General features: G+C 43.9%; 1 protein-coding gene across 2 annotated transcripts in view; it reads right to left on the bottom strand.

Annotated features, from left to right (window-relative positions):
* Positions 1–14031, bottom strand: part of ARHGAP18 (Rho GTPase activating protein 18) — an 897817-nt gene that overhangs the window by 390560 nt on the left and 493226 nt on the right. For both annotated transcript variants that reach the window (XM_086926994.1, XM_086926995.1), the window contains exon 6: positions 9929–10094. In XM_086926994.1, coding sequence (XP_086783120.1) covers positions 9929–10094 — 166 coding nt within the window. The remainder of the gene's footprint in view (positions 1–9928; positions 10095–14031) is intronic.

Raw genomic sequence — 14031 nt, 5'->3', positions numbered from 1 at the left:
TCGTAATCATGTGTGCACTGATTAGCAACAGAATCTCAAAGGGAAGACGTGAGGGGGCCCCTGGACCAAATGGGAGTCCTCCCATACTGTTCAAGCAAGAGCCGGAATATTGGGCTGTCGCTCTTAAATCAATGTTCAAAAAAATCCTGCAGACATCAATAATCCCATCATCATGGAGGGGAGCCATAATTTCACCCATCTTTAAAAAGGGAAACCAAAAGGACCCCAAAAATTATCGGCTAGTGGCTCTGCTTGATAACGAGGCCAAATACTTTGCGGGACTCTTACTAGAGGAATTGACATCATGGGCAGCTGAGGTTTCAGCAATTCCATACAACCAAACAGGCTTCAGTAAAGGTATGGGGAGCCGCTTTGAGCACTGAGGAGGACGCCTGTTTCAAGAGGGACTGCAAGTCCCAGGGAGCCTGCTGGTTTTTGCCCACACCTGCACCTGAACCTGCCGCTATTTAACTTCTCTCCGCTCCCACTTCGCGGGACGCGCGCCGGGCAAAACCCGGGCCAAGGGTTGGCCCATTTGAGCCTGTTAGAGGCCGGACAAGGCCGGGCCGGGCCCCCCTCTAAATCCTGCAGCTCTCTAAAGTTAGTCCATACTTGTTCATTGTTGCCCCTCTGTGGGCATTGATTTTTTGGGACATTTGCTGATATTGTGCCTAGTCTATGATGAATATCCTAAAGGGAAAGGGGAGGAACGCCCAAATGGGCGGATGTGCGGCTGGGACCCTGGACCAATTTATAATCAGAGCCAGTTCAGTCTTAGCCCACAAAATTGCCCTGACTGAGCGTCGCTTATCTCTAGATCCCTCGCAATTAAAACGATCGTCACTGGGCGGTTTGATGTCTGCACGCTCACCGGAATGTTGTTTGGCCATAGGCACAGATTCTCTCGACTCGGCAGGAGGTATAAGCCAGTCTCCATCTGTACTGCTGAACATTTCTACAATAATGGAGTCTCCAACTAGCCCTACACCTATTGAGTTGGTGCAAGAGGGTACAGCATGCAGCACATTTCCATGCAATACTACAAGGTCTATGCCCAAATCTAAATCTCAAGTCATGGAACCACTACCGGAGCCGGCTACAAAGAGGAAGCGGATTATGGATTGGCTAATAGCTTGTCAGGAAACGATTATAAGGTATTACATCTCCCACCTGCCGCCGCTCCACTGGTGGTGGTTCTGCGCTATGTAGCGACCCTACAAGCTGGGCAAACTGAATCACTGACCAGTTAAATGCAAAAACAATGCATTGGCTCAGTGTACATTTGAAGGAAGTAGGGGTATGGGGCTAGGATATTTGTAATCAACTGATAATGGCCAGCTGTTCATCTTGGGTTGGATATTCCACTGAGGATGAGGGGGTGACTGTGTGGTTGCCAATTTCAACAATGAGCACGTAGTTAGACTCCTATTGGAGTGCTTAGGGAGTAGAAATGAAGGGCACTGTCCCAGAAAAATATCTCTTCTGCCCCTAGGGTTTTTCTACAGACCTCGTTATTATTCCTCACCAGGAGGGGGGTTCGTAGTGCCCATCATAGGGCCGTAGGCCGACCCTTTGACCTTAACCTAGTCAATAGATTTGCTCCTTTGCCTGGCTAAGAAGCCTGTGATTGACTGCTACCTGCAGACCCATCAGGGACAGAGAACACATTTAATCAATTTGTTACTCCCCATGTGATAGATTCAAGCCTTCAGTTAATAATAACTAGTGGGTCACAGTGTGCTGAGGATTTGGTACCGATAGAACTAGGTGAAGGATCAAATCCCAGCACACTAAGCATTTTATCTTGGAACATTGCCGGCTTGCTATCGAAGACTAGCTCCTCTGATTGGTCTAATTTCATAGAGTCCTATGATGTTATTGCCTTCCAGGAGACTTGGTCTCTGAGTACGATTTTTCGGCCAGGATACTTGGCATTTGGTAAGCCAGAAATTGCGAGCACTAAAGGGCGAACCTCAGGTGAATTAATTACTAGGGTCAGGCAACAGGTGGGTTATCAGGTAGAAGAACTAGGAATTGATAATCCGGATATCCAGGACATTAAAATAAACCCTGAGTATGAACTCGAGTTTATATTGATAAATGTCTAAGCTAGAGGGCTCGTGGGTGGAAAGGCCTTGCCGAACATCTCCAGCCTGGACACATATATTAAATCATTAAAAGGGTCATGTAATCAGATTATTGCGGGTTAGAAGACGGGAGCCTTACAAGTGACGAGGATACTATTTGGGGTGTTCTGTCTTTAATGCTCGCCCCAATTAAGAAATGGACAGAAACTGTCCTACAGTTTAAAAGACTAACATTGGAGAGGGGGCTTCAGGCTGCTAACGGAAGATCTAAATCAGACAGTAAAGGCAATCCCACTTATACTAAATGGCTAAGAAGCAGTAGGATTGATTACTTCCTTATTAATTTAGAATTTTGGCAAAGGGCGAGGGACATGGAGGTTTTGAAAAGATCAGAGAGCGATCATGTTCCCCTGACATTAGAGGTAAAGCGTTGCTCACTTCCGAGGGGTAGTGCGGATATTGTAACAGCAGGCGTATTTATGCCTCACGACTGCCATAGGTTAAAATGGGCACAAGTCTCTGAGGATGAGGGCACTATGATCCAGATTTGGTCAACACTTGCAGATTCTCTTACAGCCCCCTCACAACTTAACCTTAATGAGGCCACTCTCCCAGCCCTTACAACAGCCCACGAGGCCCTGTTTGCTAAGCTGAGAGCCTTTTTTACAAAACCTAAAAAAAGAACAAATATGTCCCCTATCCATAATTCAGAAATATGGTATGATGGGGCATGTAGGATAGCCTACAGGGATTTGTCTAAAGCAATAAGGGTAGGTTTAACGCAGGAGGTAAGGAAATTAAGGTCCGAATATAAGGCAACCCAACAAAGGGGCAAGGAAGGCCTTTGAGGAAAATAGATGGAGGGACTTGTTAGATGCGAGTAATGGGAAAAACTGGTGTCGATTCTGGCAACTAATTAAGTGGGGTAGCGATAACGCCAGTCCGGTACCAGTCAACAATGTCCCCCCAGAAGTCTGGGTTGCACATTATCAGACGCAATTTTTATTTCTTGCAAATAGTACTGGGCAGTACCAATGCGTAGTCCCAAAGTCAGTCCTAACATTTACCCTAGTGGAAATTGAGTGTGCTCTTGATGGGGTAGCTGCAGGTAGCGCCCCGGGCCCGGATTGTATCCCAGTGGATATATTTAAATATGACCGGGAGAATTGGCTTAAATATATTTTTATTTTTGCCAATGGTTTGGCCAGAGGTGCCCCCATCCTGGAATCCTGGCGTGGGGCTGAAATTATCCACATATACAAAAAAGGGGATCGTGCCAGCCCAACTAATTATCGGCCCATAAGCCTTATAGACACCATACAAAAGCTGGTGGCCAGATTAGTGCAAAGCAGGGTAAATAGGTGGATTGATGATAATGAAATCTTATCCACCTACCAAGCAGGATTTCGTTCCCATGTTAGCACTATCGACCAAGTTCATGTTGATATACTAGAATACAGTGATCTTAGCAGGGGGGACCCTTTATGCAGCATTTATAGATCTAGTGCCATACAACAAGCTGTGGGAAAGTCTTAAGGAAGTAGCAATCCCCGCTGTGATCTTATCATTCATCATAAAACTACATGAGTCTACTTATGCCCAAGTCTGATGGGGTCAACAGGGTGAGTTAACAGAAGGTTTTCCTGTGAACAAGGGAGTTTGGCAGGGCTGTGTTCTACCCCCTACCCCTTTCTTCGTTGTTAATAAATAATGTTATCTCATATTATACAGAATACCCTACGGACGCACCTACTCTTGCTGGATCGAGGCTTCCCCTTGTAATGGTTGCAGACGACACCTTATTCTTGTCTAAAACGCAAGCTGTCTGCAAATAGCCCTTGATATATTTAGTCTTTTTTGTAATGCTCATGATCTTGTAGTCAATGTTGACAAGACGAAGTTCATGGTCTTACATGAATATAAAATAGTGAAAGCCAGAGTAGAAATGAATAATGCGTCCCTGGAGAAAATTGATTCCTTTACATATCTGGGCGTTAATATGGGCAAAAGGATGAATTGGAAGCCACAGATGGATCTTTTAGTCTTAAGGCATAATCAGCTAGCATGGGCCCTTCTAAAAGAACACGGACTATCCCAAACTAAACCAGTTGCTCCGGTTCAACTATATACCAAGGGAAGGTTAGAGCTGCAATAATTTATGGAGCGGAACTTTGGAGCTTTGAACATTTAGTTCCATTAGTCTAAGCTCAGAACAAGTTTCTGAGGGCATTGACCGGCCTCCCTCAATCAACACCATAGACCTCTACTTTCAGATCTGGGTTGTATTTCTTTTTAGGAGGCTGCAGGTTTTAGAGCTCTTGCCTATTGATGAAGACTTTGGACTACCCCGGAGTTAGCTCCCTACGTGCAAGCTGTTAAGTATAATAGAGAAGCTGACGAATCCAATAAAATCATATGGTTACTAAAGACTAAGGCTACTTTATCGGATATGGGCCTAAACCATTTGTGGGAGGACCCAGAAGGGAATTCCTCACCATAAAAACAGATTTTAAAGCCTTATTTAGGGAGATGGTCTGTCAGAAGTCTCTTTCTGTGGTGAATAGTGTTTCCCTAACTGGTCTCTTTTTGGATCACAAAAATTGAATATAGGCTGGAGGCCTTTTGGTATACCATTACGAGCCCTGGTGACAGGAAACTCTATCGCCAATTTACAGTGGGCACTCTTCCCCAAAAATCTTTCACGAAAAAGTGGGTGATCGATCGAGATACAAAATGTCATACTTGTCAATGTGAGGAAGAGACCTTACCGCATGCTCTGTTTGTGTGCCCAGCATACAAGGGACCTCATCATAAATGGCTCAAGCCAGTTTGTGTTAAAATAGGAACCAGATCTTGTCAAACGGCTTTGCGTATCTTAAAAACTAATACTAGTGAAGTCATTTTTATTGCTATGGCTAAATTCCGGAGATGGACGTGGGCCCTTAGAAGGAATAGTTTGCATGGTACTACGTAACATGATTTTAATGAGTGTTACTGTGTTTTTAGTCTCTTCTAGCCTAATCTGCTTATAAGAATGAAGTGTCTAACCAAAACCTGTGTAATTATGGATTTCTTTTACTATGAATTTTTATCTGGTTTTAAGAGAAAAAGATTTATAATTATTATATAGTTTGATATGTGCCTAGAATTTTAATGGAATCTTATTATGAGATATTTTTTAATATCTTTAAAAAAAGTTATTTTGATTTTTAATCACATTGTATTGTCTATATTTGTCTTGTATGATTGTTCATGATCGAATAAAGACGAAATTGAATTGTATGGGAACTACCGCCAACATATTAGCTCTTTCTTTATTAATCGATGCTGCCCTTGAAGCAAAGCAACCCCTATATCTGTGCTACATTGACTACAGCTCAGCATTCGACCATGTCAACAGAAACCTTCTGTGGGAACAACTTTAAAAGCTGAACATCCCCCGTTGCTCTTAAACCAACTAATTCTTCTGCACAGCAAGACATGGGTGCAATTCAAGTTAGGCTCTGGCGAATACCTAACAAGGAAGATTCCAACAAGCACAGGGGTAAAACAAGAGCTGTGTACTCGCCCCAATACTTTTTAATCTTTTCATGGGAGAGCTATCAACGCTGCTTAATGAATGCAACTCGCACGCACCTAAACTAGGGGGCTCCCAGCAGTCAAACATCTTTTACGCAGACAACCTGTTACTTATTAGCCGGACCTCGGTAGGCCTACAGCAGCTGCTGGACATTACGTCAAGATATTCTGCTGCTAATAGGCTTAGCATCAATCGCGAAAAATCTAAACTTATGTGCATTAATCTCCCCAAAAAGAAAATAACCCGGAATTGGCTCTTGGCATCAAGGAATCTGGAAACGGTCTGTGAATATAGATACTTGGTGGTCATCATAGACTGCAAGGGCAACTTCAAGCCGCAATGTGACACCATAAAAAGGAGAGGGCTAATGGTTGTGGTGGCACTTAGAAACTTAAAAAACGCGATCTCTGGTCCAAGATTACTACCCCTCATTAAGGTGATTGAGGCAAAATTAATACCAGCCATCACTTACGACAGCAAAGCGATGAGAGGAAGGGCGCTGCCTCAGTAGATGGAACGGTAGCAAAGGCGCTACGCATGATCTTTGGCCTTCCTAGGTATACATCTCCCGCCCAGATGAGACTAGAATTTGGGCTACCAAAAGAAGAGCTGGCACTTAAAGAAACCTACAAAAAAAGCTGGCACAAAGTAAGCAGGGGAGATCCGAAAACTTTAAATGCTCTCCTGTGGAAGGAACTTCAAGATAAAGAAACTTGCCCAGCAAGGCTGTACTTGGAGGCCGCTTTTGGAGGTCAATAAGACAGTCCGAAAAGAATCATTGTTGCAGGACAAAGCCGCCTTGATAAAGCGTGCTCACAGCTGGCTTACAGTTCAATCGTACATCAAGCCCCCGCCCCAAGCTTATCTACAGACAGGCTTCTCCCAAAAAAAAAAAGAGAAGTTCCTGAAATTTCACCTATGGCTATTGCCATCAGTGGCTTACCTACCACCATGGTTATGGCCGCAGCTACCAATAACATGCCGACTTTGTGGGAACGGCAAAGAGAACATAGTACATCTCATCGCCATCAGCAGTGAACTCATTCAGGAACGTCGCTCCTTCTTGAGACCACTGTTCAACAACCGCTGGATACGGACTTGCAGGCAAGCGTTGCATGCTTGCTTCAAAGTAGGGGTGGGCGGCAAATTCTGTTCCGCTCACGGAACTTGCATAATCTCTGCATTTTCGCGTTCCCCGCAGAACGCGAAAATGTCAAAATGTCTGCGATCCGCGGCAGAACGGAATTGTACTGCAAAAAGGTGGCGTCTTCTTGGATAAATACGCAGGGCAGGATTCTTTCTGGCACAGTGCTCCTGTCACAAAATTTAAACCTCAACAGGAAGCACTTACAGATATAAATAAAGCAGGTGCCCGAGTTAAAGCCCAAATTCAGCAACTCATTAATCAGCCCAAAAAAATCTTGAGCTTTGTCGAGGCTGGGCAGGTGTGCTTTCTCCCCATATCTACCATCGAAAATTAGCTGTGATGCTCAATGGAGGCCTTTGCATCCTTGACTTTCACAAGTGCAATCCACGTGCAGTTCCTGTGACCAGGAGCTTCTTTCTCCTCATCTGCTGCTCTGATCGGTCTCTGACCTTTTATAATCACAAGAGGCATGTGAACTTGCATAGAAACCTTCCCATTTGGCACCGCCTCACACACTAGCAGTGTGCACCGTCTTCCCGCCCTTTACCCACTAGGATGGACAGCTCACTCAAGTGACCCCGGCGCCCTTCGGCGCAATGGCAAAGTTACACACACATGGTCACTGGAGACAACTCTTCTGGCCCTTTACGCAGCTTTAGTGTAGGAAAAGCACTATACATTTACCCAACAAGGTAGCACTTACTGATTAGCCAGTAGGAATACTCCAGTTGAGTAGAGGTATCGCACAAAACAGTGTGTCTTCTTGGATAACTATGCAGGGAAGGATTCATTCTGGCACGATGCTCCTGTCACAAAAAATTAAACCTCAACAGGAAGCACTTACAGATTATTAACGCAGGTGCCAGAGCTGAAGCTCAAATTCAGTAACTCATTAATCAGCCAAAAAAAATCATGAGCTTTATCGAGGATGGGCAGGTGTGCTTTCTCCCCATATCTACTGTTGCAAAATTAGCTGTGATGCTTGATGGAGGCCTTTGCATCATTGACTTTCAGGAGCGCAATCCCCGTGCAGTTCCTGTGACCAGGAGCTTTTTTCTCCTCATCTCCTGCTCTGACCGGTCTCTGACTTTTTATAAACACAAGAGGCATGTGAACTCGCATCGAAGCCCGCCCGTTTGGCCCCGCCCAACACACTAGCAGTGTGCATCGTCTTCCCGCACTTTACCTACTATGATGGACAGTTCACTCAAGGGACCCCAGCGCCTATCGGCACGATGGCAGAGTTACAAACACATAGGGTAGACAACTCTTCTGGCCGTTTACGCAGCTGTAGTGTAGGAAAAGCACTATGAACTCGCAAAGAAGCCCCACCCCGAAAATCTCTGCGAGCATGAGAAATTCCACGTGTTCGTGGAGATTTTTTGCCGTTTCGCGGAAGTTTGCGAAAGGCAATTTCGCAAATTCCGCCCACCCCTTCTTCAAAGGCGATGACATCCAACTGAGCTGCCGAATGGTAAAACTCATTGAAATGGCAGAAACCCGCCTCAAAATGTTGAAGGATACCCAAAAAACCTAGCAGCACCGCGAAGGACGAGAGGATCAATTCACTCTTACCCTCAAAGAGCAAGCACCAGCTGCCACCGGCAAAGAAACAGGCGGTATTATGTCGCCATGAGGGGCGTCTAAATACTACTAAGCGTCCACAAACCAATTTTAGGAGAGCATTGCCTCAGCAGGGAATCTGACAGGCCCCAACGTTTACTGCTTTAACCATCAGGAAAAACAGTAGTAGCACCTAGAGTGAAAAATTCTAGAAGCCCACCTAAGATGCATGCGGACATGGACCCAACATATGGACTATCCAGCTTCCACCAAACCATCTGCTGGGAACACTCAGGAACACAGCACCGGAGTTAAGCGCACCAGCCCCTCCAGTAATGAGTTCCATAGCTCGCTCGCTCTAAGGTCGAGCCAGCGCCAGACATTTGGTGAGGATGAATAATAAGCTGCATCTCTTGGTCCAACTAAAGCATAAGAGCCAAAACCAAGGTCCCTGAATGTTACCCAAGCCTCATGTTGCCATCCGCCATGCCATGATTCTCACTAGGTCGAGGACAATGCTGAAAGCAAACAGCCACTTTGAACTATACTGAATAACACTGACCTCATGACAGGGATTGAACGAACTGTCATCATAATTAATCACTTTTTCTTTTTTAACGCAAATATGTTTTCATTAAAGTGGCCCTTTAAAAAATGTTCTTATTGCACTGGCACTTTACTATATTACCCCTCGCTGGCAACGTGGATTAACTTACTGCACATCTTATCATGATAAATAGTCTGCCTAGCTGAAATCATACTTTATTTTAACTTTGATGCTGTTGTCTTAGTATGGTTTTTACTGAAGGAGTTACTGTCTTAATATGTATGAATTTGACCTTTCTTTTATTAACTGAACTCTTTCCTACATTGTAAAGGTTTAAATAACCATGTACAATAAAGCATTGCTTACTTATGCACCCAAGTGAAGAATCTGCAGCTGTACAAGCTTTAAACCACATGTTTTCTCTGAAAGCGATACTCAACAGAATTAGCAGTCCAGGTGTGCATGCACAGAAACACCTTAGGCATTCCCTGCCTACAGCAATCTAACACTTGTTATAATAGTTTTTTTTTAAATATATTTAATATACTGAATCTTAATTACTATTCTTTTGATTTGAACTGTACTGTTAACTTTTGAAAACAAATCATATATGTTGGCTTTTTGTTATATTTTTTGTCAAACTTGATTAGTGACATATTTCACTGGGGACAAACATGTTTTATGAGTCTCATATGTCAGAGAAACAACCTATTAAAAAACAATTTGTAATTGCTTCAAAACCACTGAATTCTTTTATCCTCCTTTCATCTTATTATTGTATTACTTGTATTTAAATAAGATACAGTCTTCATCCTTATGAATTCATATATATTTAACTTTATGCATTACTTCCAATGTAATTTATGTTATTATATTGCACATTTCTGTATTTTATTGCTTTTATTGCTTATATTTAATAAATGCTAATGAACAATTTCAACACAAAACCAGATGTAAGAATAAATCAGCAGACTCAAATGTACTAAGGATGGTGCAAAACTTACCTTTAGCTTTAATTTTCACAGCTTTCTGTTGTTTAAGTTCAGTGCCTAGTATGTCATATAGAGCAGTCAGCTCAATCAGAGCCAAGGAATAGACCTTTTTCATGTCTTGAGGGGCCAAGTCACCAATCTTTGTATTTCCTGTTTTGTCTTTTTGCAGTCGAAAGTTCTACAAAAAAAATACAAAAAGCTCAGAAATCAGGACAACAGACTTTTCTTAATTTCATATGTAATAATCTCCCTTTTAATAATGCCCATTTTAGGGCTACTTATTTATGCCAACTCAGATGCAGAGAGTTGTCTATTGCTCGTCAGCCAAACTGAGTCAACAACCTTCCCACGAGATCAGGCTTGCGCCGGGAGCTGAACCTTGTATCCCAGTTAAAACCGTGCGCAATCTAGGGGTACTGTTTGATGCGGATCTCCAAATGACCTCTCAGACCAATAAAACCATCAGTGTCTGCTTTGGATTGTTGAAAGCACTCAGACAGATTTTGCCCCTTCTGCCTGATGAGTCCAGGCCATTAGTAGTTAGGAGTGTGATCCTGGCCAGACTGGACTACTGTAACTCTCTATATCTAGGGGCCCCCCTATACATCCTACAGGGGCTCCAGAGGGTCCAGTCTATAGCGGCCAAGCTGGCACTTAAAAGACCTCGCAGCTCCTCCACTACGTTGGCGCTAAGAGATCTACATTGGCTGCCAATCGGGAGTAGAGTTGTTTTTAAATCCTTATGTATTGTGTACAGAGCCCTGCACAACACGGGACCTATCCCTCTACAGGAAAGGCTCTCCTGGTATAGGCCCTCCAGATCCCTGCGCTCCTCTAGCCAGAGTCTGGCAGCTACTACCAGGATCAGGAGGTCGAAGATGGGAGGCAGAGCCTTTTGCATCTCTGCCTCTAGGCTGTGGAACGAGCTTCCCCAGAACATCAGACAAATTGGCACCCTACTGGGTTTCAGAAAGAGCCTGAAAACATGGCTATTCGCCAAAGTCTAATCCCCGTGACTTTATTTAATAGATCCGGTGGCTGTTCTACATGTCTTGACAGCTAGTGTATTGTAGTACCATCTGACTACTTCCTGTTTGGGCGCCAGGATACCCGTAGGGTGACAGTTGCGCGTTACAAATAATAAATACAATACAATACAATACAATACCCAATTGCTATCAGTCCACCATGTAATAATAAGCCATTTGCTACAGGGCAAAATATAAGCTCCAAGACAACTGATTTAAATGAACTACATACTACAGTAATGATAGCATCTAAGCATGGAGGGCTGTTCACTTACTTTCACACTCTTTATTTATGTTTCGTCCCTGGTAAGTCCCAGAAGATTCTCATAAGCTAAACAAGCATTGGCAAAGTAATGGGTCTCACCATTTTTAATGAAGCAATGGAATTCTCATATTTAAGCCCTGCAATCTGTACTTTCAATGCATGTTGAAGTTCCTTAGGCCAATACTATAGATCTCGTAAGCATATTTTGAATATTTTTCACAAAACTACGACCTTGGGGAAGAAGTGAGGCAAAGAAATTGCACAGGTGGAAGTATATTTAGTGTGGTAGTTTATGCATTAAGAATTTGGAATGCCTGACCTATAAAACACAAAAAGGGCAGAAAACAAACAGAAGACAACAACACACATGTATCAAAAGACCACTAAAAGAGACTGGGGCACACCAGCTCATAAACAGAGTGCATAGCTAAGATGCCAGGGAACATATCTAAATGTGCCATATTAACCATCCATTCTTGACAATGAGCTGGAAAACATTGTAAACATGCGAGGTTAAGTACACACACTGCTCAAAATGAATGAACATAGAAAAGGTGTGAACTCTTGACCATGTAGCCACTAGCGCAAAGGGTAGCAGCAAGAATGAAAAAGGTATGGTGCGAGTAGGCCTTGACACCTTTTTTCCGTCAAAATTACTGACTTTCAAACTTCAGAATGCTGGTCCTCTCCTCATTTCTTGGCCACTCTTAACATTCCTTGTTGAACTCGGCATCTTGCTGATGAACTTTTATAATAATATCTTCAATCAATCGGTGAGGGATTGACCATCTTGATTAATTTTTTAGAGGATTTTGATCAAAAATCTAAACACATTGTTTATAATAATCTGGCCCAGAGATATTGGTGTTGTTTTATGGAACTAATCTGAAAAATATAAGTAGGAAGCTGGTTCTGTATATAGCATAGCAAAAAGAGGTATACTGTGCAAAGAGTCTGGGTATTCCCTCATAAGTGGACAGGGGCTTGTTCTAGCAATACCAAGGTGGTCTTCTTGTGGGTAGTGTGGTCGATCAGCCTTAGGCTTAGCAGAGAGGAGTGTTAGACATATACAAATACACACAATAGTCAATAAATGAGGCACACAACTCAATAAGGAGATCCACACCAATTTATAAAAACAACACGTATCTTTATATATGCTTAGGCACCAGAATCAATGCAATCAGGTAAGTTCATTCATCGAGAGAAATTCTTTTGAATTTAAACCGTCAACACATTTTTCAAAAGCTACAGGGTTATCCTATGGGATGAAAAACAAGTATGGCATTCAGGTAGAGTAGAGCGACTTACGAGACCAATGTCCACGACTTAAGGTGAGTATTGGGTCAGGTCCATGCCAGCAACAGCAGGTCACCCCTAGCGGCACTACGGCGGCCAGGTGCAGCGGTGCAATACACCGTTGGGTTCCCAGTGTTAGTCTATGGGGACAGGTCTTTGTGAAAAGAACCTGCATGTTCTGACTGGGAGGCAAGTCAGCCTGAACCAATAGGAGGGTTCAAGTCTTGTGACACTCAGGGTTGGGGTGACACCAAAGGTGAAGTCAGGGTGTTCATGAGTGGTAAAACCCAAAGTGGACACCTGAGTGCTTGGGGGACCATACTGACACCATTGGCCCACTTCAACTTGGTCTGGGGGCCTCGGACAGTGGTGCTTGGTGGTGTCAGGTTTTGGCAGTGTGCTTGAGGTTCTTCTTGGGGTGCCTGCAGGATCCGGGGGAACAGTTCCACTGCTCAAGTGGAGTTCTCAGGTCTTTATTGAAGGCAGACTGGCCTCACAGGATTAGGAGGCAAACCAGCTGCAGGTCGAGATGTCAATGGTGCAGGTCCGATGGGGAACAGCAAACATTCAGTTGCTCTTATTGAGTCTTCTGCTTTCATGGCTGTTCAGTGTCCTTCTTCGTAGGTCCTCAAGATCTGCCCTTCTGGTGCCAAGGACTCCCATAAATACTGAATTTGGGGGTGTTAGGGGAGGGTAAGGTAGCAGCCAATGGGCTACCTACCTCTGGGGTCACTACGCTCCCTATATGGCCACTTCCTGTGGGGTAGTAGGCATAACACTGTCCCAGAGTTCCTACATTTGCCATCATCAAAATGGCTAACTCTGTAAAGTTGCCTCCAATTCAAATAGCCAACCTTAGGGGTGCCACTGGCCTGAGGGTAGACATGTCTATCTGACCTGTGAGAGAAGCCAGATTTGCATGCCAAAGGCGGTGTGCTCTTTGATGTTCCACTGCTCTGGAATGCTAATCCAAAGGTCATCCTGTGGGAGGGGGTGTAAGAATCCTTGGCCTGAGCAGGCTTGTTTCCTGGCCTCCTGAGAGCAAAGACCTTCACCCTTGGGGGTCAGAAACTTGTCTCTGGTGGCAGGCTGATGAAAACCAGTCAATCAGCACACCAGGAGCTGGTAGAATCTCAGGGGACTCTTCTAAGTTGTCCTCTATATGTTTGTATCAATAGATCCAACACTGGCATCAGTGGGAGTTAATTAATATAAGATATTTGATAGCAAAAATCCCTATTTTTAGTGAAGCCATCATGTAGCTGTGGAACTTGTTTTCACCAGTGTCCAGCACATGTACTTAAAATGGCTCCCCTGTTTACTTGTTCTGGCAGCAATTGAGCTGACAAGCACAGGGGCATATCTGCTCATGCAGCTATATCCTCACATGTAATATGGTGCACCCAGCCATAGGACTGTAAGGCCTGCCATAGGGAAGACTTACCTATACTGCATGCAGTGTATGTAGCATGTCATGTGTGCCATGTAGTGGTTTCACTTTTGTCTCCACCAAGACATACAGC

The sequence above is a fragment of the Lissotriton vulgaris genome, chromosome 6, assembly GCF_964263255.1.
Source record: "Lissotriton vulgaris chromosome 6, aLisVul1.2, whole genome shotgun sequence".
In the NCBI taxonomy this organism is placed as follows: Eukaryota; Metazoa; Chordata; class Amphibia; order Caudata; family Salamandridae; genus Lissotriton; species Lissotriton vulgaris.
Note: the sequence above shows the minus strand (reverse complement) of the source record. Positions and strands in the feature narration are given on the sequence as shown.